The 26,657-nt window shown below is 43.6% G+C and overlaps 1 protein-coding gene across 1 annotated transcript in view; it reads left to right on the top strand.

The window, feature by feature from the left end:
* The window catches only part of GABRA4 (gamma-aminobutyric acid type A receptor subunit alpha4), a 68,923-nt gene extending 49,882 nt beyond the window's left edge, over nucleotides 1-19,041 (top strand). Inside the window, exons 8-10 of the mRNA XM_033160938.1 lie at nucleotides 1,581-1,820; nucleotides 7,641-7,660; nucleotides 18,380-19,041. Coding sequence (XP_033016829.1) covers nucleotides 1,581-1,820; nucleotides 7,641-7,660; nucleotides 18,380-18,928 — 809 coding nt within the window. The 3' untranslated portion in view covers nucleotides 18,929-19,041. The remainder of the gene's footprint in view (nucleotides 1-1,580; nucleotides 1,821-7,640; nucleotides 7,661-18,379) is intronic.
* The last annotated feature ends 7,616 nt before the right edge of the window (nucleotides 19,042-26,657 follow it).

Below are 26,657 nucleotides of genomic sequence, written 5' to 3'. Positions count from 1 at the left end.
ATGGCAGCCCCCATGCTAATTCCTGTGATGTCTCATGGATCCTGGCTATCTCTAGTAGCTAGGAATAAAAATACGGAATGGGTGAGGCCATAGTTTTAACTTCTGCATTAATGTAAAATAGTTATGGTGCTGTTAAATGAGAGTTTTCACCACACTGGAGTAATTGAGACACTAACAGTCAGTGTGGCATTGTGGCTAGAGTGCTGGACTTGTACCTGGGAGACCGAGGGTTCGAATCTGCACTTGACCATGAAGCTCGTTGGGTGACCTCTCAGCCAAACCTACCTAGAAGCTTGTTGGGTGACCTCTCATTGCCTCTCAGCCAAACCTCCTTTGCTGCTGTGGGGATTAACTGAGGATAGGGAGAACCATGTATGCCACCTGTCATGGACTGGCTGGATGATGAAGAATGGTAGGAGGCCCATGGGAAACCCCAGAGGAGGAAGGCTGAGAGCCAGGAAATTGATGGAGGTCAGAGGGAGAAGAGTGGGAGGAGGGATTGGAGGCTGAGAGGCAGCAGGATAGAGTAAGCAAGGAGAGCTGGTGGCAGGGAACTGTTCTGACTGAGAGGCTAAAGCAGAGGGGGTGGGGGCAAGAGGCTGCAGGAAAATCCCAGGAGCTTGCCTCTCCTACTGCGACAAGCTCCCCTCTCCACTAGTCTCCAAGGACATGCAAGCAGGGGTGTAGCAAAGGGGGGTGTAGGGGGCGCTCCGCCCCAAGTTCCATAATGGAGGGGGTGACAAATTATCAAGGAACAATTACTGCCCTACTAGGGCAGTTCATAAAAAACTTTTTTTATTTTTGAAAATGCCTGCTCCAAAGGTCTTATCTTACTATACTAGGGATTATATAGCTATATATGAAAGTTCATGCATATCGGTTAATATCTTGACCCTCCTCCACCAAAATAGCTGTTTACTTGGCTGTTTTCCTATGTCGTGAAGGCTGAAATTTCAGTTCAGTGGAGCACTTACTGTTCCCAACCCTAACCCTGTGGAAAGCCATCTAATTAGACTTTAATTTGATTTTGAGATGCTTTTAGGAGTTAATTTAATTATTGTTTGATTTTATACCAATGTTATGTATCTGATGTTAGCCACCCTGAGCCCAACTTCGGCCGGGGAGGGCGGGATATAAATAAAAGTTTATTATTATTATTATTACTTGTTATTATTCCTTTGTAGGAAAATATGAAATAATGTAAAACTATGTTTGCAGGCGGCGGCGGGAGGGGGGGGGAATCAATGGGGGGGGTTGACAAGAAATTTTTCGCACCGGGTACCACCTGACCTTCCTACACCTCTGCATGCAAGGCAGTGTTTCATCCTCCGCATTTTAATTTCAGCTGGGGTCTCATTTGTCTCAATGCTTTTAAATGAAATCCTCAAATGCATTCCCCGCCCCTTTTGGTAAGGAGAGTGTTGAAACGCTTCCAAACTATTTCAACTTGCGCCATTTTGTATTCGGCTATGGCTCCAAATATATTGGAGCGATTTATTTATTTATTTATTTTTTAAAAAATTTGATATGATTCTGAAATGCGTAAGAGCAGCGTTGCTTTGCTTCTTTTCTTTTTACAGGGATAACAACGGTTTTGACCATGACAACTCTGAGCATCAGTGCGCGGCATTCTTTGCCCAAAGTATCCTACGCCACTGCCATGGACTGGTTCATTGCCGTGTGCTTCGCCTTTGTCTTCTCCGCGCTGATTGAGTTTGCAGCTGTCAACTACTTCACTAACGTTCAGATGGAAAAAGCCAAAAGGAAGGCCGCGAGATCTGCACCTGAAGTTACAGCGACTCCTATGCAGAAGGAGAATTGTGCAGAAGAAGCACCCACGGTATTTAGTCTATTTAATATGCATTAGAACGTGACTAGTGAAATGTTGACCAAAAGTGCATTCAAAGCTGGGCCAGGGTTGAATTGGATGGTCAGCTTCCACCCGGTTCGACCCCATCTTGCTTTCCGTTGTCCTCTAGCTTCCTTTGAGACTATTACTTTTAAGAGCCAGTGTGGTGTAGTGGTTAAGAGTGGTAGACTTGTAATCTGGGGAACCGGGTTCTCATCCCTGCTCCTCCACATGCAGCTGCTGGGTGACCTTGGGCTAGTCACACTTCTCTGAAGTCTCTCAGCCCCACTCACCTCACAGAGTGTTTGTTGTGGGGGAGGAAGGGAAAGGAGAATGTGAGCCGCTTTGAGACTCCTTCGGGTAGTGATAAAGCGGGATATCAAATCCAAACTCTTCTTCTTCTACTACTTTTGTCCACAACCTAGACTGCACCCTTACTTAAACTGACTTCTTTCCCTTTTCCCTTCAGTCTTACTTGAATGTAGCCCATTTCAGTGTTACTAAGGCAGAAAGCAGTGCATCTGCAACACCAGTAGCAATTACAGTGGTACCTCGGTTTACGAACTTAATCCATTCCGGAAGACCGTTCGAGTTCTGAAACGTTGGAAAACCAAAAACTCAACCGCCGACAGCTAGGCCTCAGGATCTTTCACTCAGCGGAAGCCGCGTGGCATGTTCGACTTCTGAGGCGTGTTAACCGAATCATTTACTTCTGGGTTTATGGTGTTCGAAAACCGAAATGTTCATCAGTGGAGACGTTCGAAAATTGAGAGACCACTGTACACTCTTTTTCTCCCCTTAAAACCAGACCTCTTTGCTTTACTTCCTTGTTGCCATTTTCCTAGATAGGCAAGGAGGTCTGAAGGTCAAAATTATAGATTATGTTAAAGAGTAAGCAGCTCCATGTAGCATATTTAAACTTAAAAGTAAGCTTGTGGGGCCCTTATTCAGATCAGGATCACTGCATGTGAGGAAGAAAGGTTCATTTATTATCTCCTGTACCATCATTCCCACCCTCCCAGTTGCCTCCATGCTTAAGTAGCAAATAGAAAAAAAGCTCCCATGGGCACCAATGGGAGCTTCCACCCACCTTTCGCTACTTGGTGTTGGGCTGATTCTGGGGGAAATCATAGTGGGGAAAGGAAGGATTAAACTTCCCTTCTTGGCATGCTGTGGTCTCAGTCTACATTGCACCGCCACAATTACTTTAAAGATTGGGTGCTGGACTTGCTGTGGGCTTGGTTTCTGGGACTCATGGTGTGACCAGGATTTTCACAGCTAGAAAGCTTTGAAGCTGGGAAGGCTTCTCACAATTTTATCTTTCAAATTCGTGCCTACTATGTGTCAACAAGTGGGACGCGGGTGGCGCTGTGGGTTAAACCACAGAGCCTAGGGCTTGCTGATCAGAAGGTCGGCAGTTCGAATCCCCATGACGGGGTGAGCTCCCGTTGCTCGGTCCCAGCTCCTGCCCACCCAGCAGTTCGAAAGCACATCAAAGTGCAAGTAGATGAATAGGCACCGCTCCGGTGGGAAGGTAAACGGCGTTTCCGTGCGCTGCTCTGGTTTTCCAGAAGTGGCTTAGTCATGCTGGCCACATGACCCGGAAGCTGTACGCTGGCTCCCTCGGCCAGTAATGCGAGATGAGTGCCGCAACCGCAGAGCCGGACATGACTGGACCTTATGGTCAGGGGTCCCTTTACCTTTACCTATGTGTCAACAACATCTTGGAAAATCCTTTCCGAAACCATTCTTCAGGCTGCATATTCACAAAAAGTTTCCCTGGCCCAGTCCAGACAAAGTGGATTGGATGCTGCAGGCAGAGACGGAATTGTATACAGTCCTTGTTTAGTGCCATGTTTTAAGGGTGCGATAAAACGAACAGGAAATGCAGAGGCTTTTATTTTCATTGGACGCATCTGAAGGAAATCACCCTCCATTAAACTGTTATCGGAAGCAGACATCCGTATGAGACATTGCTGTATAAAATGAAGCCTCAGCTCATTTAGGCTGACCCCGAGATAAAGCCACATCATCAAAGTGCTATCACACCATCTGAACTGGCTGCCAAGGCTGGGCATCAGGTTGCTGCCTGAACACTCGGACTCAAAATATTACAGCATCAGAACAGCTGCCACATCCAGTGCATGCTCAGCTCAGGGGTGAGGAACAAGGGTTTAAGATCCATCCCAAGCGAATAAGTTTCCTTTGCCAATCACCCAAGAAGAGATACACAACAGGGCTGATAAATCCGATATGTCATGGAGCTCTAGTCTCCTTCCTCTTCACTCCCAGCCTACACACTCAGTGTTCAAAGTCTCCCCTTGGGATCAGCCATCTCCCCCCCCCCCCCGGGAAGAATACTCCTGGGAATGATAACATAGTATCCTTCCCAAGGGTATTTTATTCCCAGGAGAGCCACAAGATTGCTGCAGCCAATAAAGATGATGCTTGACGTGGTGGCAACCCTTTAAAAAAAGGAAAGTGGTGAGCAGGAAAGGAAAAGGAAAAGCACTTTGACTGCCCCATATTTAAACATCAACAGAAAAGAAGCACATAAGTAAATAGAAAGCGAAAAGGACATGGATTTGCATATAATATGAAAATGTACAGTGGTACCTCGGGTTACATACGCTTCATGTTACATATTCCGCTAACCCAGAAATAACGCTTCAGGTTAAGAACTTTGCTTCAGGATAAGAACCATAGCTGTCAACCTTTTCCTTTTTTTGCGGGAAATTCCCTTATTATAGCATTGGGAAACAGCAGGGAGGGTTGACAGCTATGATAAAAACAGAAATTGTGCTCCGGCGGCACGGCGGCAGCGGGATGTCCCATTAGCTAAAGTGGTGCTTCAGGTTAAGAACAGTTTCAGGTTAAGAACGGACCTCCGGAACGAATTAAGTACGTAACCAGAGGTACCACTGTATATGTATAGATGTCAATCCAGAAATAATTACTATAATTTAAATAATGACACATCTCACCGTAGTGGAGGAGACTGGGGCAAGGTGGCCCACATGCCTATTCAGGTGCTATTGATGGGGAGCTTCAAAGCCTTTGTTCTCCTTTCTTATGGCGCCTCATTTTTAAACTGGACTTGGCCCAGGCAGCCCTTCAGATAGAGGACTCCTACAGTTAAAGGACTGTCATCTGTAAAGCAGGACGCCGTGGCACCCTGTTGGGGCCATCCATGGCCAGTCTCATGTGATATGAATGCAAATGTAACGAAAGAGTTTGATGGGACTTGGAAATAATTTTAAACCTTCTGGTTGCTTCTGAGATTTACTTGTACTTCTGTAATTAAACTCTTCCCTGCCCCCACTCTTTCCACCGAAAGCACCAACATTTGGCCTAAAGCATAAGCAATTAATTTTTTTCCCCTTGGTTAACCCAATGCAATAACTTCTCCTAACAGGCCTCCAAAGGCTGTAAGTTTCACATGCCCCTTCGTAAGCTAATTTAACTTTGGTTACTTCATTTTATATGCACAAACACTACCCTACATTGGTTTTTACTAGCCCCTTCCTTATGGGCACTGCAAAAGCAATCACCCTGTCTTGCATTCCCCCCCCCCAGGTCCCCCTCTTTTATTTGTCCCCAGCTTCTCATAAAATAATAGCATTAAAACAAAAGCTTGCTGTGCTGCTTTATCTAAATTGTTTTTCTTTCGTTACCCACATTTTTGAGGCAGCAAGTGAATAATTGGTTTCCGCGAACTAGAAAATCATGCAAAATTCATGGGCCCAATTCTCCAGTCCAGCAACAAACTTTATTTCATCTGAAATAAAAATGGGTTACATATAAGAGTTCATTTTGCCTCTGATTGCTTCTAGGTTCAGGGTTTCTTTGCTGGGGTGAAGTCATAAGAAGTAATTGGCTTGCGGGAGTTCATATTTATAGTATGCAGTTTGAAGATAATTGAAAAGAAAATACACAGGTGGAGTGTAGCTTGGGAGAAGATGCCTCAGAAGATTTGTGACAGGAAATACGGACCCAACAAGATTGATCTGAAGGTCTTTTCGCTTATTATGGTGACATTTCAAATTAGGCTTGTTAATCCATTTGTAGGAACACAGGAAACTTAAGATGTTTTCTAAAGGTTGTATTGTTACTTATCTTATTGGCTTGGGGGGGGGGGTCGCATAACTCCATACCCTCCAACAATTCTCTGATGAAAATAGGGACATCCTAAGGAAAAGCAGGACAGTCTGGGATCAAATCAGAAACAGGGATGGCTTCTGTAAATCCGTGACTGTCCCTGGAAAATAGAGGCACTTGGAGGTTTGGGTCGCTCCCATTCATAACTGAAGGTACCTGCGATAGAAGCCTCTGCATGCAAGCAGATGCTGAGCCCTCCCCACATTTAGTTTCTAAGAAGGAAAAGCACTTATTTGCTATCTGGAGGGTTAGTACCTTTTTGCTACTTGCTACTTAGTCCCATGGACTGCAAAAAGATCAAACTTATCCATCCTTAAAGAAATCAGCCATGAGTGCTCACTGGAAGGGCAGATCCTGAAGTTGAGGCTCCAGTACTTTGGCCACCTCATGAGAAGAGAAGACTCCCTGGAAAAGACCCTGATGTTGGGAAAGATGGAGGGCACAAGGAGAAGGGGACGACAGAGGATGAGATGGTTGGACAGTGTTCTCGAAGCGACTGGCATGAGATTGGCCAAACTGCGGGAGGGAGTGGAGGATAGGGGTGCCTGGCGTGCTCTGGTCCATGGGGTCACGAAGAGTCGGACACGACTGAACGACTGAACAACAACAAATGCTTTGTATTGTATGGATTACAGATAGATAGATAGATAGATAGATGCCCTCCCTTGTGACAATGGGTTTGACCTCAAGGAAGGTTGTTTTGCCCCTTCCAACAGTCTTGTAACACACACACACACACACACACACACACCCCTCAGTCTTTTGCAGCTTCCTCAGTGGTTTTCAAATTATGTTCTGTGGAACCCTGGAGTTCCTCCGAAGCTTATCGAGAATCCTTAATGAGAAGATCAGAATTGCTGAGCAAGTTATTCCAAAAGGCCTATCGCTACTCATCATCTCCTGCAATGTGCAACTGCAGGGAATATGGGGTATTGTTCTAGGGCATACACTCTGTTTATATCGGATAAAATCAAGCAAGCCAAAGAAGCCTTTCAAGTAGCCAGGATGAACTGAATGTTCACCTAAAAATCTTTTCTGAATTATTCGCAGTATTCAGGATTCCCGTTATCTCTTCTCATTAAGCATGCTGGCTGGGGCCAATGAACGATGCAGTCCAAAACATCGGAAGGCACCATGTTAGCTACCCCTGCCCTAGAGAGATGCTACAGAGATGCTCAACGAACCTCTTAGGGGTTGAGGGTTTTTTTTGGCCTTCCTTGGACTTCAGAACAAGAAGTTTGTCAAGTATCTCACAAGCCACAATAGAAGGATGATAGGCCATGTGAGTCTGGCTTGGTGAGTCATAATGTATAGTGTGAGAGTAAATAGTGTTAGCAAAGTCACTTAAATGATGCAGGTGGAGACTGGAGAGAAAATAAAATCTGATAGCAAATAACAACAACTTATTATTATTATTATTATTATTATTATTATTATTATTATTATTTATACCCCGCCCATCTGGCTGGGATATTTGCTTATTTCCTTGACATCTGATGGGAGGGTGTTCCACAGGGCGGGTGCCACTACTGAGAAGGCCCTCTGCCTGGTTCCCTGTAACCTCACTTCTCGCAGTGAGGGAACCGCCAGAAGGCCCTTGGTGCTAGACCTCAGTGTCCGAGCTGAACGATAGGGGTGGAGACACTCCTTCAGGTATACTGGGCCAAGGCCGTTTAGAGCTTAAAGGTCAGCACCAGTACTAAGGACACTGGTGTAATTTGAGAAGAAAGGAACAGAGAGGTCTTGTTTTTCTTATTTCAGACTTTGTGCATCAGAGAGAGACATTCAACCAAACATACAAGGGGGAAAACCTCCCTCTGAACTACAGAACTAATCAGGACACATGGTACCTCAGCAAATTTATGCCCCTCTTCTTGGTTGCTAAGCGACACCTCCAGTCTATCTCTTTTGGCTAGTTGACTTCAGCGCTAATGGAATTAACAGTGCTGTCAAGTATCCCATTTTCCCCGGGATTCTCCCTTATTTCAAGCAGTTTCCCGCTGCTCTCCCTTATTTTTTATTTCCCTTAAATTTCCCGTTTTTAATGGAAGCAGCTCCTCCCCTGCTGGCCAGGGACTGGGTGGGAAGACCTTGCCTACTTGGAGAGAAAAGCCTCAGCCCTCAAAGCAAGTGGGAGCCGTTTCCTGTGCTTACAGGGGGGGTGTATTCCTCCCCCTGCATCAGCCCCTATCCGTTGCCGCCAAGCCCCTCAGCCGGCCAATAGGGTTAGCTGACAGGCGGAGCCTGGCTGCCTTTGAGCAGCTGCTGCTCCCTATCCTGTTTTGATGGGATCAGACAAGAAGATGATGGGGCTCCATCGTGCGGAGCACATGGCTGCCCTCCTCTTTGCTCTGCTCCGAGCCTGAGTCCGCTTGGAGTTTACATTGCTGCTCCGCCCACTTTTGCTTCTGGCTCCGCCCACCACTGACATGTGACTGTCCCCGGGATAGGTGAGACTGCTGATCCCTTATTTTCAAATCCGAAACTTGACAGCTATGGGAATTAACCCTTTAGTTGTGCCTGAATAGTGAATGAAGACATGAGCAGGGAGCCTGGGGACTTGCATGCCAGTCCCACCCTGGCCTCCCCATGCCAAATTGCCCTGCCCAAGTCACCAAAGGGGGCTTCTTTGTGTGAACTTCCAACAAACAGAGCATTGGAGGACAATTGTGAGTGAAAGATAATTCTGAAACATTCTGAACTAGCATGCCTCCTTTTGTGCTGCCTTCGGAACAGAAGTTAAAACCCAACCTGTAGTTGCTACATGGGAAACCAGCCTAGATAATCAAAGAATAAGCTCTGCTAGTTTGAATTGCCACTAACTTTTAGTTTTTGGGGTGTGGGAATCCTATCATTTACTTTGAAGCAGACACCGAATGTTAGAAGAGGGTTTGCTGGAAGCTGACCTAGTTTCTAAGCTGTACTCTCCAGGGGTACATGACAAGGGTTAAATATTGTGCTAATAAAGATTAGATTACCAGAAAAGGAAACATTTTGCCATGACCTGATTTGCAAGGAAATGCTTTATCACAAGAATTTGTTTTTTTTTTATAAAGAAAACCTGTACATCTTTAAATATACAATTTATTGGAATAAAAACAAGAAGAACCTAACTCAGGAGCATGAAGAATATAATAATGATTTTCATGAAAAATCCCATGTGGGAGCCTAAATAGTTCTTTTGGAGGATATGTGTCTGCCACCAGCGTAAGGCTTTCCACCCATCTCCCTGCTGATTTTTATCTATTTTATTTATTTAATAAAATGCATACTCTGCTTGATTATAAGAAAACCTTTAGGCACTTTACAAAAATAAGGTCTAGTAAAAGAAACACATAACTGTGGGATGGGATTTAATGGGCAGGAGAGGGTATTAATTGTGATTTATCCCTCCAGGTGCCCATGTGTGGGGGTTGAACGGAGTTTCAAAACCCCACTCTTGGCAGCAAAATTAAAGGCATAGAAATTAGGCTGTAAAACCTTGTTTTGAGCAAGTCCAGCTATGGAGGAAGCTGTGGCTCTCCCTAGCTTACCCTGTTTAACGAAGAATCAGGCAACAACTTGGGAAGTAAGTTTAAAAATATGAATTGCTCACTTATAATATTGCGCTGGTTCATAGCAATGGCAGCAGTAAAAACTACCGGTATGCAGGGAAAATACTTATACTTACAGTATAGGTAAAGGTAAAGGTAGAGGTACAGCTTTTGGCATGTACCTAAAGCTGGAGCAAGTGGAGGCATGTCTGCATCCATTGCTGGTCAACGGAAGAGAGAGAGGGACAGGAAATACCATTTTCTCCTTCCTTTCCATCAGCAGAAGCGAAATGACATCACACAAAGCCCTCTTGCCCAATTGTATTCCTATGGTTTGAGTATCTGAGTATCAGCAATGCAGTTCTGTTGTATTAACCCCTTCTCATGCTAACTAGCAAGAATATGCAGGCTAGGTTTCGCTACTAACCTCCCACAATAACATGATGCCATTGTATTGAGCATCCCCCCCCCCCCAATCTCCATGCCAGTTCAGTGCATGTTGCTTCCGGCGGAGAGCAAAACACTGGATGTGGTGTCACTCTAACTACTGTGACAGTGCCATTCCTTCATTCAAGTTACCATTTTAGTATAATCATAGGCTAGTCCAGTCTTCTCCAGCCTGTTGCCCTCCAGATGTTGCTCCATTACCCCTAGGCAACATGACCAATGGAACAACATATGGAAGACACCAGGTTGGGAGAGGCTGGGTTAGTCTTTCCCAGAAGAAGTAAAGTAGACTGGGAGGGCAGGGTAGATTCTAGAATGAAGAATAAGAGAAGAGGAGGAGGAGGAGGAGGAGGAGGAGGAGTTTGGATTTGATATCCCGCTTTATCACTACCCAAAGGAGTCTCAAAGCAGCTAAAATTCTCCTTTCCCTTCCTCCCCCACAACAAACACTCTGTGAAGTGAGAGAATTCAAAGAAGTGTGACTAGCCCAAGGTCACCCAGCAGCTGCATGTGGAGGAATGGAGACACGAACCCGGTTCACCAGATTACGAGTCTACCACTCTTAACCACTACACCACACTGGCTGCTGTGTTGTTGGCTGCTGTGTGCTAGGAAGACCCCAAATGTAAAATTCTGCAGTTGTTCAGCTTGTGGGGCAGATACATATCTGAAGCAGCCTTGCATCCCTGCAATGTTTCTCTAGGCAGCTTTAGTGTCTAAGCCTTTGGCAGATTCTGTCCAGATGCCTGCAAGAGATGCCTGCAAGAGATGCCCTGCAACTCATAATGCACAGAGTATAACCCAGCCCAAGCTGAGCATGCTTAAATCCCATTTATTTCAATGTGTGATCATAATACATATATGGGATTGTATGTCTGTGGACAGAGTTGCCTTCTTTTAGCTTTGTTATAGTGCTTAATTTTTAAATTATGTATAGGATCCTCCTCGTCATTTATCTTCAGCATTATAAGAGCTAAAGATTTACTCCTTATCTTCATATAAGTGGATGTCAGAATCATAGAATTGTAGAGTTGGAAGGGAGCCCAAGGGTTATCTGCTCCAAACCCTGCAGTGCATGAATGTCATCTAAAGTATCCATGAAAGATGGCCATCCAATGTTTGCTCAAAACCTCCAAGGAAGTAGAGTCCGCAACCTCCCGAAGAAGACCGTTCCACTGTTGAACAGCTCTTATTGTCAGAAAGTTTTTCCTGACTATCTCCTTTTTTGTAACTTGAAGCCATTACTCAAACATGGGGTGGGGTGGGGGGAGAATCAGCATCCCATATACTGGAGGGGACATTTCAGCTGAACATTAGGAGATACCTTTCAATGGTTAGAGCAGTTCAGCAATGGAACTGATTACTTAGAGGAGAGATGGGGAACCAGTGGTCCTCCAGAAGTTTTTGGATGGCAACACTCATCTTTGATTTAGAGCAGGGTTTCCCGAACTTGTGTCTCCAGCTGTTTTTGGACTACCATTTCCATCATCCCTGACTAGTAAAGGTAAAGGGACCCCTGACCATTACGTCCAGCCGTGCCCGACTCTGGGGTTGCGGCGCTCATATCACATTACTGGCCGAGGGAGTTGCCGTACAGCTTCCAGGTCATGTGGCCAGCATGACTGAGCCGCTTCTGGCGAACCAGAGCAGCACATGGAAACATCATTTACCTTCCCGCCGGAGCGGTACCTATTTATCTACTTGCACTTTTGACATGCTTTCAAACTGGGCAGGAGCTGGGACCGAGCACCGGGAGCTCACCCCATCGCGGGGATTCAAACCACCAACCTTCTGATCAGCAAGCCCTAGGCTCTGTGGCTAGCTAAGGGTCATGGGAGTTGTAGTCCAAAAACAGCTGGAGATACAAGTTCGGGAAACCCTGATTTAGAGGGTTGATAGGAGGCTCTCCCTTGCTGAAGGTCTTCAAAGCAGGCTAGTCATCAGTTGGGCACATAGCTGTCAACTTTCCTCCTTTTTAAGGGAAATTCCCTTATTCCGAATAGGATTCCTCGCAAGAAAAGGTAAAGCTATGGTTGGGCATGATTCAGCTTTGGGTTTTCTGCACTGAACAGAAGTTTGGAGGAGATGTCCTCTAACTCTATGGTTTTATGATTCATGCTCCCCCATGTAAAATATTCCCTACACATTGTAAGCCATCACATATTAGGAAGCATTTTAGATATACCATCTCCATGATATTCTGGAATTCTGTGTCTTGCTCTCTAAATCTACTGTGGTGTGCATTTTACTTGTTCATATGGTTCCACTGTTTGTAATTTTTGTGGTGCTGATTAATAGGCAGGTGAGCTACCTGCTGCAAATCTCAGCTTTTGCCAGGATGCACAGTTTCAGCTCATGCTAAATTTGCAATCTGACTTCACTGGAGTGCAAAATTGGCTTGTTTGTAATAAGCTGCTAATACAAGCAAAACAATCTAATACTTCTTTTTTCTGGCTCAAGTGGAGGATTATGGTGGCTCAGAGGACTTTCTTCTTCGTCAAAATTTGCACTGCAGATGAACAGCTGTTTCTAATGGGCAAACCTTGTTAAAAATCAAAGAGCATGGATTGGCTTGTACTTGAGCACCACGTTTGCTTGATAACAAGCGGTCACACCTAGAGAGTTTAGTTGGTGAGGAGGAAGCAGCGGAGGATCTGTGAGTTGTTTTTGCAAACAGAGATTAGTAGCTCCTCTTCCCCCCCCCCACCGCCCCTTATTGAATCAAGATGGATTTTGAACCATAAGGTGAGACACACAATCTTATTGAACAGAGCTGCCACAATGTTTAACAATAGATTAGACAGATTTGCAGCAAATTATGCCAACGGCATACTCCATTGCATTACACACGGTCAATTAAATGTGCTTCCATTTGGAAAGAGACGGCTGCGGCATTAATTACAATATTTATACATGCCTGCAAGGAAGTTTGCCTAGTTATCATACCTTTGTGCCAAATAGAGCTGATAAGATTTCCACAAGTGACTGTACCCATGAAAAGAGCATCTTGTGTGAGCCCTTGGGAGAAATCAAAAAAGTTTAAACCCTGCTGTTTCTGGCTGTCAAACACACACACACACACACACACACACACACACACCTTTTCAAAACAAATAATATTCAAAACATTGTGTTGGATAGGTAATGACTAAATGCTTTAGGGTGGTGGGGGCAACAGGGGGAGATCTCAGAAGTCAATTCTGCTTAATACTGCAAGTTTTGGCCTACCTGAAGTAAAGGCCAGGAACAAAATGTCAGCTGAATGCATAACAGAGAGTATCTCTGAGGAAAATTAAACAACCCGCCCCGCCCCCCATAAGGTTGCTTTGGATTCCATTTCGAAAGGAAAGCATTTGTATTTCAATGTATTTTGTATCAGTTTCTGTGGGGAACAGTATCAAAGGTTACCTTGTTCATAATTCCCCCCCCCCTGTTCATAAAAACAATACCCCAACCCCACATAATCACTGTTCTAGTAAATAAAGAATAACAACATATTCAGGCAGAGGTCCTAGAAACAAACCTTTATCTTTTAACAGTTTTATTTTTCACTGTTGTTATTCTTCTTCTGTCTCTTCATGCGGTACATTCTCAAGTGCAGGCAGAAAAGCTGGCAGTAGGCTTAATAGCAACAGGCTTCAAAAGACCACATACAAGAGTTCGTCCTGTTTATTATACATTATTGTGGCTGCACACAATCATATTTTTGGGTTCCTCTTCAAATGTAAATGATTTGTGCTGGAAAAAAAAATATGTTTCCTTCCTAACACCCCCCCCCCCCCAATTGTGCCATCATGTATTTTTTTTTTTTACAAAGATTTTATTGGTTTTCCACACAAACAAATACACACACAATAGAAGACATGCAACAACAGATATAACAATCAATACAAAAATAACAACAATACAAAAATACAAACCTATACAAACCTATACTGGAAGAACCAACATTCCTTTCACTAATTTAAAAAAATTACTTGTTTCAAATCTTCTTGGGGGACTTCCCACGTTTTCTCTCTCCTATGCTTCCAAATCTAATTTACTTTATTAACTTCTCATCTTTGAAATTTAAATCCATTACCATCTAGATATTCAAATATAATTTCTTAATATATAATATAACTTCACAATACAAATTACTTCTTCTAAAATCAATTCTTAAACATCTTATTTTACTAAAACTGCTGCTAATAATCAATCCAAATATTCCTTCAATAATTCAAATCAGAAATTTCTTAACACACCGATTTCAGGGTACCATGGTAAGCCATCCTAATACATTTTTTATAAACATTTTACCCTATCCCTCTTCTGTCCATTTTCCTTCGCCATCTCGGGATCTCCCACCCGACTTCTCTCCCCCACCTTCCATCATTGTCCAGAATGTCCTCTTTTTCTTTATAACCAAAAACCAGCAAACAGTCCGCAGATATCCTTGCAGAGAACTCCAGGGGGAACAAACCATCATCTTCCAGCATCTCCATTTCTAACTTCCAGTCATTTTCTAATTGTAGTTTCCACAAATCTTTTCCCTTCATTTCTGGGCTCTCACCCCAGAAATCGGATATAATATGTCCTTCAACCCTGGGCCTCTCACACCACCAGGATTTCCCTTCTTTTTGGAGTTGCATAGTCACTATATATTGTTGCTCAAATAAGTCCTCAAGTTCCCTGGCAAGGTTTTCTTCAGGTTTAAAAAAGTTCTCAAAAGTTCTTCTCGTTGCTAAAAACATTCCATCAGCATCTTGCTTCAGCAATTCTAATTTCTGGTTTAACAATTCCAACTTCTGAAAAATTATCCTTTGTCCGTGGGTCATACCCGGATCTAACGCCAGTTTAAAAACGAAACCAAGCATGGTAGAAGTAGGCATGGGGGTATCAAGTTTCAGTACTTTTCCATCTTTAACCACCAGTCTCCACCACAAATCTCCGCCGCCATTTCCCCCTAAATCGGGGTGAAAAGATTATAGTCCAACGTTTAAAGGAAGAAATACTTCCAACTTCTTAGTTCCCCTAACGGGGATTCAGCTGATCAGACTTGTCAAAAGAGCTCCGTAGAAACACTGTATCCGCTTATGCAGCAGCAGTTAGAAACATTGTTATTTCTCACACTCTGCAGGGAGAGGAACGGGCTTCCTTTTTGCATTCCTCCCAGAGAGCCAATTGTCAAAATTTGGTCAAATAACCTCCGTACTCACGGCTTACGGGGGTTCTCCTTCTTTTTCTTCAATTTCAGAAAGAACGATGCGCTCGTTGCGGGCGGCTGCCGCCACTTCGCCGACCCGGTTGGGGCATAGCCTCCACAGCCCCGCGCCGTTGCCCCTTCACTCCCGACCCCCTTTTACAAGGGGATCGGGAGAAGGGTTCAGCGTGATTTTGGGCCAGCTGGAGTGCCCATGCCGCGGGACGCTCGACCCACGGTTTAGCAGAGCCCCGCTGTGCGGTAGCAGGGCTCCTACCCCCGGGAAGGCCAGGGTTGCTTCTCTGCCGAAACGACCCTCGACCGTCCGCAATGGCGCCGGCGCCGGAAGTCCCAATTGTGCCATCATGTAGAGTGCTCAATGGCATAACCAAGTTCTCTTACCATTTAATTACTCTGTGTTTTCAAAGATGTGAACAGTGCTACTGGATTTCTCTGCATGTTTGAAGGCTTAAATCGCTTTATTGTCAAGGACATCTTAAGTAGCAATGAATGCTCTGCTCTCAGAGTGCTATAAACGTCTATGCACAATTACACAACCTGTGTGTATGTCCACATGGTACATTGTTCTTCCCCCCCTTTTGAAATGAAGCTCAGTTGTATACCTAGATATCCTACCACATGTTAGGTTGTACGTGTAACAAAGGGACTCTACTAAGCATATGCCATTCTGCAGGCATGCCTTTCTTTTAACTCTCCTCAACTTTGCCTATGCTCCTTTCCCCTCCCCTTCCCTCCCCTTCCACTTACTCAAGCCAAGGGATAACCAATGTGGTACTCGGGATGTTGATGGACTCCAGCTCCCATCAGCCCCAACCAGGATGGCTAAGGATAAGCGATGATGGGAGTTGTAGTCTAACAGCATCTGGAGAGAGCATCACATTGCCCCCCTCTGCTCTAGCCACTGTCATTCCCTGTCCCATTGCAAAGCCACTGCCTGTTATTGCCCTTCATAGGAAATGCCTGCAGCACCTGCTTCCAGACACAACTGTATCAACACTCAGTTCACACGAGAGTGTTTACAGCTCTTTTTCCTGGTTAAAATGCCCATGAACACCTTAACAAATCAGCACATTGGAAAAATGGAGATGGATTTATACATGGATGTCAGGAAACCCCCCTCCCCATGACAGGTAGCATCCCGGGAGAGCTTGCAGTACAGGGAACCACCCCCTTTGTTCACCAGTTCGTCACCCCCCTCCTCAGCAGGAAGCGACCATTCCTCCAGTGGGGAGGGGGAGTTAGAGGCAGGAAGTCGGCGCAGGGGCTGTGAAGAGACCGCAGAGCCTGAGCACCAAGGGGGAAGCGGGGAACAGGGACAGTTTCCCGCGCCCTGAGTTCGCAGACAGGAAAGACGTGGAAGGGGGAGGCGGGGGTTCAGGATCCCGCGCCTCTTTTGCTGGACCAAGAACCGGAAGGGTTCATTCCCGGACTCTGCAGAGGGATGAGATGGACGTTTGAACTTTTGCTCCACTGTAAATATCTGCACAATAAAGAACTTAGTTTTTAGAAGTGCTGCGTTCGACTGCTTTCTCATGAGCAACCAATGAATGTCCTTACAATCAAACTGCATGTTTGTATGTGTAGAGGGTTGGTGGCAACCTTTTGTCTCACAAGGCAATGGAGTGCACCTCTGGGGGTGAAGTCAAACCGCTAGAGAATCACGGCGCCTGCTGTGGCTGCAGGCCTGGGCACTGTTTATGGATGTAAATGTATGCATGGCTGAAACCAAAGACTACAAACCTGTACCCATTTACCTGCAAGTAAGTTCCTTTGAACTCAGAGTCACTTAATTCTGACTAGGCACATACAGAATTCTGCTGTAAAACCATTTGTCATCAAAAGCAATGCTGGATACAAAAAAAGATATCCACAGTGTTCAAGAAATTTCACAGACTCAACAAATTCCTATGTTCTTTGGTACTGCAAGAGAGAGCATTACTTTGGGTCGAGATTTATTTTGTCAGGAAGAAAGAACGCTCAAATGAGTTACATCATTGGCGTTTATTCAATTGAGATTTACTTATTTTTTACTCCCTGAAAACTGGAGCCACATTTAGCCATAGCTGTGAGTATTAAGGTCAGCCACACTGCACCATTTCACACTGGGCTAAGCGTACAAGCGCTGCCAGAGGGAAGATTGGCACGTTCAATCTCTATGAACAAGCTTTACACCCAGATCTGAAATTCAGTCCGCATGAACTATGCAAACTACAGTGTGCTGAAAACATTTCCTACCCGGGGCTTTATTAAAATGGGCATATAGTTGTGCTAGAACACAGCTGAGTACCTGAGCTATTTCCAGAAATATCGATGTGGCTTGCATTACATGGATCTTTCCCATGGATATTGTTTCTGTTGTCAGAGACGTTCAACATATTACAAGAATGAGGTTGTAGACAGAAGTGGTAGAATAATGGACTGTTCCACTTCTGACTGCACTGCACATTGGAATGTTCCCTCACATTGAGAGGTATGTCAATTGTATGTAACCTCCGTCTACTCTATGCAAAGTAGCTCTTCAGGCTGAAAGTTTTAGCATGACCTTGATCGATTGGTTTATCATATTTTGGGAGGTCTTTATGTAGGGGAGCATATAACTAACTCCCTGTACTCTGCAGTATGAAGTGCTTTCAGTCTGGAATTGTACCGTGATATAACTTTGTGTAATATGCCGAGTAGCTTCTCAATCGTCAGCAACTGAACCAAAATAGGCTATCTAGTGTCTACATTGCCAAATCACAACGAAAATTCAGTGAGATAGTTTTCTAACTGTGATTGTCTAACTGGCTATATGAATATGTTGCTATGTAATGGGAATAAGAGAGTCCATGTTGACCAGCAATTTTGCACTGAATGCCCTAGCCACATTCCTAAATTTCAGGATTTTGCTCATGCAAAATTCTTTCTAAAGCTGCAGATGTTCGTTTTGTGCCAATTTTTATTAAACTTTAAAATATTTAGATATAAATTCCAGATCCCAAATTTGTTATACATTTCTCTTTAAACTTTGACCTCCCGCTTTCACCTCCGTGCTGTTCTTAACCCCATCCCATTTACATATTGCATTTTAACAAACTTTTCGCCTAAGGCATTCTTTTCTATTTCATATATTATCAAATTTTCTACCGCTGCTCATATTTCAAATCCTGCTCGTGATATTTTCTGATGTTGTTCTTTTTAATATTGCAGAGTACGGACTCGAATTCAAATGTGAGAAAAAGAACTAATACCACCGTACAGGCGGAAACGGAGAGCGGCAGGAGAACTGATACAGGAAATAGTTCCATGCCACCTTCAACGGTAACTCAGGGGCCTTCGGACGCTATGCCCCGATCTCCTTCAGCGTCAAGTCCGAACCCCTTCAGCCGAATTAGCATATCAGAAACATTGGCTTCTGCAAGAGCTACTCCTTCAGCTCCTCCCTCTACCCCAGTTTTAACTGGATATATACCCCAGCAAGCCACGGCTGGATCTCCAACCATTCATCGTTTACTTGGATCTAGACTGGAGCAGATTCAGACTACAGCAAATACTTTGGGGGCGCCGTCAAAGTCGTCGGTCGTCATTCCTCCTCCTCCTCCTCCTCCTCCTCCTGCCCCACCCTCAAGCTCTGGCACCAGTAAGATAGACAAATATGCACGCATTTTGTTCCCCGTCACCTTTGGAGCATTTAATATGGTCTACTGGGTGGTGTATCTATCCAAGGACACGATGGAGAAATCGAAAAGTCTAATGTAGTCTTGCTGCTATGTAGTAGGTTTTTTCTGAAATTTATTCTACACACATTTGAATGCAGAGTTTCTTCTTTTAAAGCTATTTTTTAAAAAGAAACCTTTAATGCTTATTTTATATATATATATATAAAAGCTCTGTGCTCGTTTTCCCATGGTAAAGGGCAGGTATTATTAGGTAAATTAACGCAGCAAAATGGAGGGGCAGGGAGTATGAACACTGTCTTCTAGGCCTTCTTGAAATGGTGTTCTGTTTGAACAAAAATGCATGGGGCCATTGGGAAGAACAGAGATGGGAAGCAAATAGTGATATACAGATACATGTATACAATAAATGTGGTCTGGCTTTCCCGAAAGTGCACACAAGTACCGTAAGTAGAAGCTGATGTTTTCATGGCCTAGCTGCAGGACAGTATTCTCTCCTGTGAGTTGGGGTGGCTGTGAATTGGAGGTTATTCATACCTTTGCTGGTAAAGACACACCCTGGGGAAAAAACCCCACCCATTCATGTACTGGAAAGCAAAGCAAAAGAACTTGCTGTATGTGGGGAAGCTTTAGGAGAAAAGAGCTATGCAAACAAGGGGGTGGATAATTTCTACTACCGGTAAGCAAAATGCACAGGCAATTATGTTTTTGAACTAAGCTTGGGTGGGTCTTAAGGTCTCCGTAAAACACTTGCACAAAATCTTTTTGGCTGGCAAATTAGGGTGATGACCAAGCCCAATTTAAGCCAGTTCCACTAATATGAATGGGACACAATAGTGCTAAGCCTGAATTGGATTGTATAACCTGTCTAAGTAAACTGGAACTCGTCTCATTTAAATCAACTTGCTAGTTGCATTGCCCTGCATTTCATGTGCATACTCCATAAATCATTTAAGCATCATTCTTAAATTTAAGCTATGTTAGGTTCAACAGTTGTTTTATAGAAAAGGAGTACCAAATGGATGGATTTGCCCCTCTACTTTCAGTGATATTATTGTTTTTTCTTCCCCCGCTTGCCAGGATGTTTCCCCTTTTCACTTGCTTTGATGTCTTTAGCTTACATTTCTAATCTTAGTTTGTATATGTGAATATTGAACCAGGGCCTGGTTGTTGTTCCTGTTTCAGTGGCCTTAGTCACAGTAACTTCAGGTCTTTCCACTGTGGCACTGGGGCTGCTTCCTGTGGATTTTAACCTAGATACTTCTGTGACATTTATATGTAGGAACCTATGTTTCCCACATGAATGTTGAACAGCCTCTATCTGACCATGGAACTGGGTCATGGCAAAGCGATTCCCATACCAGTGTCGGAACATAAGAAATGAGCCAATTCTGAGAGTACCGTGTTTTAAGCACTTCACTGGTTTAGCCAAATTGTACAACCTGCAGCACCAACCCATAAATATTTAGAATGTGGATTAGTGACAGCTACAAACTACAAATGTTAAGTTTTGGCAGCACTGCAGCAACATTATGATAACATTGCACTGGAGCAAACATTTACGACTTCTGTGAGCTAGTCCTACGGGATTGCTTTGGAGAACCGTTTGCGTTTCTCTTGAGTTACAACTCTGAAAAGAAAATTATGATCAAGCTCGGAAAGTTTTGTTTCCATCAAAATTGTATCTCTCCTCCTGTCTCTGCTCATTTCTGCATTTCTTCTTTATCTGTCCATGAGTCTCCCCACTCCCTGGATTTAATGTTTCACCAAAAAGCAGTCAGCCAATAAGGTACTAAGAGGGGCATGGGAAGAAACTTTGAATACTTCCTTCAACATTTTGGTATGTCTGTCTGTAATGCAAGTTGTGAAGGTTCAGGTGAATGAATAACCTGCTAGGATCACCCCTAGAACACTACAGTAGTACCTCGGGTTACAAACGCTTCAGGTTACGAACTCCGCTAACCCGGAAGTGGTTGCTCTGGGTTGCGAACTTTGCCCCAGGATGAGAACAGAAATCGCATGCCGGCAGCGCAGCGGCAGTGGGAGGCCCCATTAGCGAAAGCGTGCCTCAGGTTAAGAATGGTTTTGGGTTAAGAACGGACCTCTGGAACGAATTAAGTTTGTAACCCGGGGTACCACTGTACTTCTGTCTTCTCTCTAGTAGTGTCTTCAGTGCCTTTAAAAGCAGGCAGCTGTTATTGCCCATGTTTTCTAAAGATATATGGACAACGTCCCTTTAAAAAAAGCCTGTTTCCAAGTTTTCTTCTTATAGTTCACCTGGTTTCATACTGTTCTAAAAAGAGCCTTCTACTGTGCCATGAAGAAGCACTGCCCATCATTGTGTGACTCTTGACTGTTTTCGATTATGCATAGTGCAGAGAACGTGAATAGAAACAAGTTTTCCTCCCTTTCCCATAAAAAAAACTAGAACTTGGGGTCCTCCAGTGAAGCTGGAAGTTGGAAGATTCAGGACAGAGAAGAGTGTTGTCACGCTCAGGTGTGGCTGGCCAATATAAGAACAGGATGCTGGACTAGATGGGTGCTTGGTCTGATATTAAAGTTATTTGCATTCTTACGGCCTCGGCCCAATATACTTGAAGGAGCATCACCTCCATCGTTCAGCCCAGACACTGAGATCTAGCTTCGAGGGCCTTCTGGTTGTTCCCCTACTGTGAGAAGTGAGGTTACAGGGAACCAGGCAGCAGACCTTCTCGGTAGTGGCACCCGCAATGTGGAACACCTTCCCATCAGATGTCAAGGAAATAAACAACTATCTGACTTTTAGAAGACATCTGAAGGCAGCCCTGTTTAGGAAAGTTTTTTTATGTCTGAACTTTTATTGTGTTTTTAATGTTCTGTTGGGAGCCACCCAGAGTGGCTCAGGAAACCCAGCCAGATGGGTGGGGGTATAAATAATAATAATAATAATAATAATAATAATAATAATAATAATAATAATAATTCTGAAATGGGGGACCTCCTGTTCTAATGGAGGCTCCCCATGCATTTCTGAATCCTGATCTTCCAGGGTTTTAAAACATGTGGGGCGTCTCTGTGAGTAGCACCTTCAGAAGTAGTAGCCAAAAAGAAGAGCAGTCAGAAGGAACAGCACAATAAAATAGGCGGAGCTAAAGGTGTGACCGGGTGACCTGTCTGTACCTTCATGGCAGTAACTCCGGCTGTGGTACAGATGACTCTATGCATGGCAGCTAGCTAGAATACTATATTTAGATGATGCCTTTCTTGCTTAACAGACTCTACAACTGGTAAGCCCAATGTTATTAGAATTCCATTGATGGTGGAACTAGTGAAATGAATTAATGTCTTTATTATTGCCCCTTATCTAAGTTAGATTCTGAGAGGGGGGAGGTGGCAATCAGAGTTAAGCCTGAGCCCATACAGGTGATCAAATTGTCCAGAAATGAGTCCTCTCACTCTGTGGCAAACTTGTTTGAATCATTCAGGTGCAGATTCATGGTAAAATAAGTGTCTGTGTCCACCTCCACATTCTGGGAATTTCAATATTGTAGCTGTCCAGTTGGAATGTTTTGTGTTTATTTTGAGTCATGTAGTACATTTATGAAGCAAAGACTGTACAAATAAGAGGAAATCAATGCACTTACAGAACGCCTTTTTCCTCTATCATGCATTGTGAATTTTGGACTCTGCTGAAAGTACATCACAAAGATTTCAAAGACCTACAAGTAGTATATAGTAAAAGCTTTTTGGTTGGGTTTCATTATTGTTTCTCTGCCTTTATGAAATCACATTGTTCATTTCCTCCATGTCATCTTGGGAGTTGGGCCTGTACAATGACTATATACAAACAAGCTGTATATAGTCTGCTAGCCATAGTTAGTGGGCTATCAGGAGCTTGATAAATTATCATTTTTTGTAGTATGCTGGCAGCTATCTGGCAGGCCACAGGGCATGATTAGTGGGCTGTGTTTGGCATGGTGGGTCACGAGTTGCGCAGGCCTCTCTTGAGAGTCAACGAATTGCTTATATTCAGTCATCAAGATGGCTGCAGCTGTCTTTGAGTAAGTAGCCGGTTCACACTGAAGTTTCTTCACATGGTCAAATACTTAAGTACACTGCTGTGTGTGGGAAAAGAATAGTTTGTTCATGTGAAGTGGCCCCCAGCTTCCTACACTCCATGCTCCCACCATGGGTACCATCTTTCTTGACTTCTTCACATCATTCTTCTTGCACCATATCTGTCTCCAGCCCCACAAATAGCTGGGCCCACTGCAGTTAATAACTCACAATCAAATCAGGCAGAGTCACAACCCACAAATACAACTTGTTTACTGGTTACTCCAACTGTTTGAGATGACTTGGGCTTCATTGAAGTAGTTTCTAGTCAGAGGAGACACAGATTTTCTGGGTGCATCAGAAGCCTGCAATATTGCCGTTAAGGTTGCCTTCATCACCAATCTACATTCTTCCCTCGTATGACATGCGCCCTCCCTCTCGTCCTTCTTTCTTCATATGAATGGTGATTGTCATTTCATGCTGTCATTCCTCACCAATGGCCATTTTAGAAAATGCTGGGAAATCATGAGTAAAGCCCCAGATTCCCTACAGTTGCCCACCCCCCAACTCTGGGATCAAACACAGTAGTGTCTAGGAAGTGACATAGTAATAGGGCAACCAATATCCCCCTGGGACTGAACAACTTGAGAATGGAAGTAGCCCCTTATAGATTTGAATACAGAGCAAGATTTCCTGAAAACAAGCCCCTTCTCTCTTAAGAAACTTTCTGAGGCTATTTTCAAATATATTCTTCTTTTAATCTGTCATTTACAAGGGATCATATAAATACCTCTAAACACCTGTGTGCTTACATCCAAAAAAACACAGATAAAGATAATTCTATTCCAAGTCAAGAAGTAACAATCATCTTTATCATTTTTGTACAGTGTTTTTTTTTAAGTGTTCTGAGCTTAAGTCTCTGAGAAGCAAAATGTATTTTTTTGTTGATGTATAAGCACTGCCAGCTGAGCATGTTTGGTTTCCAGTACTGAATCTGCTGATGCAACAGATATGCTTTAAAAATGTTTTCTATTGTGTTGCTTTGTAATATGTAATTTGATTTACTTTTGGGGGACATCTTTCTGTATTCTTGCATTACAAGGATTTTCAAAGCAAGTCTGTCTATTGGAATGTAAAATTTGAAGTTGAATTGTGTCTTCAATCCTTTTGAAGAAGGCAATGAGAGAATCCTCCTTTTTAATTGGTAAATTAGCTTTTCTTTGTAAATTACCGGTAGCTTCTTTTCCTTTGTAAATTAGCAAATGCATCAAGAACCTCAGAAACAGATGCAATTTTGCGAAGGTGGCGTCAGAAAACTTCTCAAATCCAGCCAGGGATTCTTCAAAGGGCAGCGTGAAACTCCCATTAAAAAAAATAAATCAAACATATGAATCATATAAATTAGAGCTCCTTGTTATCAAGAGCCCCTTGGGAACATGAAGGGGTCCTCCAGTGGGTTCCATGCATAAAAGGCATATTTTGTGAGGACTGGTACTTTCACATAGGTGTTCAATATGGTGTCCTGTGCTCATTGGGAATGTTAGGGCAGAAGGTAGGGAGACCAACAGTAGGTGGAGCCACATCACCAGGCAGGGCCAACTAATTCATCTTTTGTCCCCATTTTCCTCCCTTTTGAGTTGTGCATAGGAAAGTAGAAGGAAACAGAAAGACAGTATCCACCCCCAGCCTCCAGTAAGTAGGTGGAGGGCTGGCTGAGAACAAAGTGAGGTTGGTGACTCAGTACCTCATTTGACCAAGTGGACCAGCCTCCAGCATGTTTTGTGTGATTTTTTCCAATTCCAGCTGCACAAAGAGCACACAACAGGGCATTTCTGGTTCTCACAAATGGTGCCTTCTCATTATGCTTCCTGAGAGCAGCTTCCACAAGGGGTAGGGGCTATCACCAGGGCCCTGACAAATACACTTTGCTGCCTTTACAGCAAATGTCCTGGCCAGAGCAAGTCATGTTGCATAGAATCTAAGGACTCATCTACACCCGTTGGTTATAATGTTAGAAATGCATTATAAAAATGTGACATCCGAGGGTGCTGCAGAGCAGCGAGCCGCTGGCAATGGAAAAATGCATTGAGCATTATATAACGTTATTTTAAATAATGTTTTTACGGATCAATGTAGATCCAGCCCAAGTGTGGCCAAGTTATTTCAGCACTTGAGGGGGTGAAAAACTCACTAGCACCTCTTCTTGGGAGTAGAAATACAACAATAATAAATAAATTAAGTTCATCACAACCAGAATGACCTAGTGAATCCTCCCTCTTCCTACAGAACTGGGCCTAAATATCTGGGATCAGCCCAATGTAGAATGTTTCACCAACAGTGCTCTCAGTCCAGCTGTAGATTGCTAGTTAGGACTTACTCCCCTTGAAATCAGTGGAACAAGATAGTAGTGACTAACTCAAGGATAGTTGCTTTTAATGGGGCTTAGTCCTTACTAATAGGAGTTGGATTAGGGCCATTGGCTTGGGCCCTAAGATAAGTTGATTGAATTGAAGACAATTTCCCCATCCCTTCTTTCCCCCTGCAGCTGGGGGTAGGTGGGTGGGTGTCTTCCAAAACAATGTGAGGGGAGGACAGGTGGGAGAGGGAGAAAACACATCAAACCAAGACTGGGTCCTAAATTAACTTAAGGAAGTTCATGGAAGGGAAGTTTCCTTCAAGCAGTAGCACCCTTCCATGCCCACCCCAAATTGTTCAAGAAGGCAAGATCCAACTCATAGTCTTTAGCAGGCCTGGAGCCCAAGAAGGCTTGCCATGCTTAAGTCCTATTGAAAGGAATGAGAATCGAGTTAGTTCCCACACTGGTTCCAATGCACCCAAGTACAACTATCTTTCTCCCGATATGTAAAGTTACAAAGTGTGTGCACAGCCACATGTTGTACATCTTAGCAAGCAAAGCTCATTTGGCATTGGTTCCTTTTATTCCCCACCCCCACACACTTCTATTTGCGACATCAAATGTCTTGCAGGCATTGAGAAGTGGAAGATAATGAGACAAGAGAACTAATGTGTATTATGTGTACTGCTATAATTAACTTTGATTAGTTTGTTGATCTACTCTGATTTATTTATTTTTTTAACTTGCTTCCGATTATCTGGTTTCAGCATGCTTGCTGTACACTTAACAAAATCCTGTATCCACATTGTCTTCTGGAGTGACTTATCAAAAGCCACTGTTGTATTCTACAAAGAAACAAGTACTGTATAACTGTGGTTGTCATACAGAACAAAAGGTGTTTCTTTTCAAGTCACTGTTATTTATAAGCATGTTTATTGGTTTTTTATTATTATTATAAAAAAGAGGTGGAATGGAGATTGATGGAGAAGGCAGAAATCTGCATGAATTGCTCAACAGGACTCCCAAACTCGTCACTTTATGTGTTAAAATATTGTAGCTTGGCTTGTTGACTCTTAATTATGACAGCTTGTTGTCCTCTTATGTGAGAACATAAGAAACCAGGGAGCCTGGAAATCATGAATATTTTGTTTTCTTCCACATTTCAGCTGAAGGGGCTTATAAACCTCATCACTGCGCCAATTAATGTCACAGTCTCCCACCCCAGCAGCTCAGAGCTTATTCACTTTCATGGCAAGAGGAACCATGAATAATGTATTTTCAGAAGGGAAAAGATGACTATGTATGTGCTTCATTGTTTAGGTTGAATTGGAAGAGAGACAATCTTATTGTCTGGGGCTATTTTTTGTTGCTGCTGTTCCTTTCAAATCTAGGGTTGGAAATATTGGAGACAAGAGCGTTG

Source organism: Lacerta agilis, chromosome 9 (genome assembly GCF_009819535.1).
Source record: "Lacerta agilis isolate rLacAgi1 chromosome 9, rLacAgi1.pri, whole genome shotgun sequence".
In the NCBI taxonomy this organism is placed as follows: Eukaryota; Metazoa; Chordata; class Lepidosauria; order Squamata; family Lacertidae; genus Lacerta; species Lacerta agilis.
Note: the sequence above shows the minus strand (reverse complement) of the source record. Positions and strands in the feature narration are given on the sequence as shown.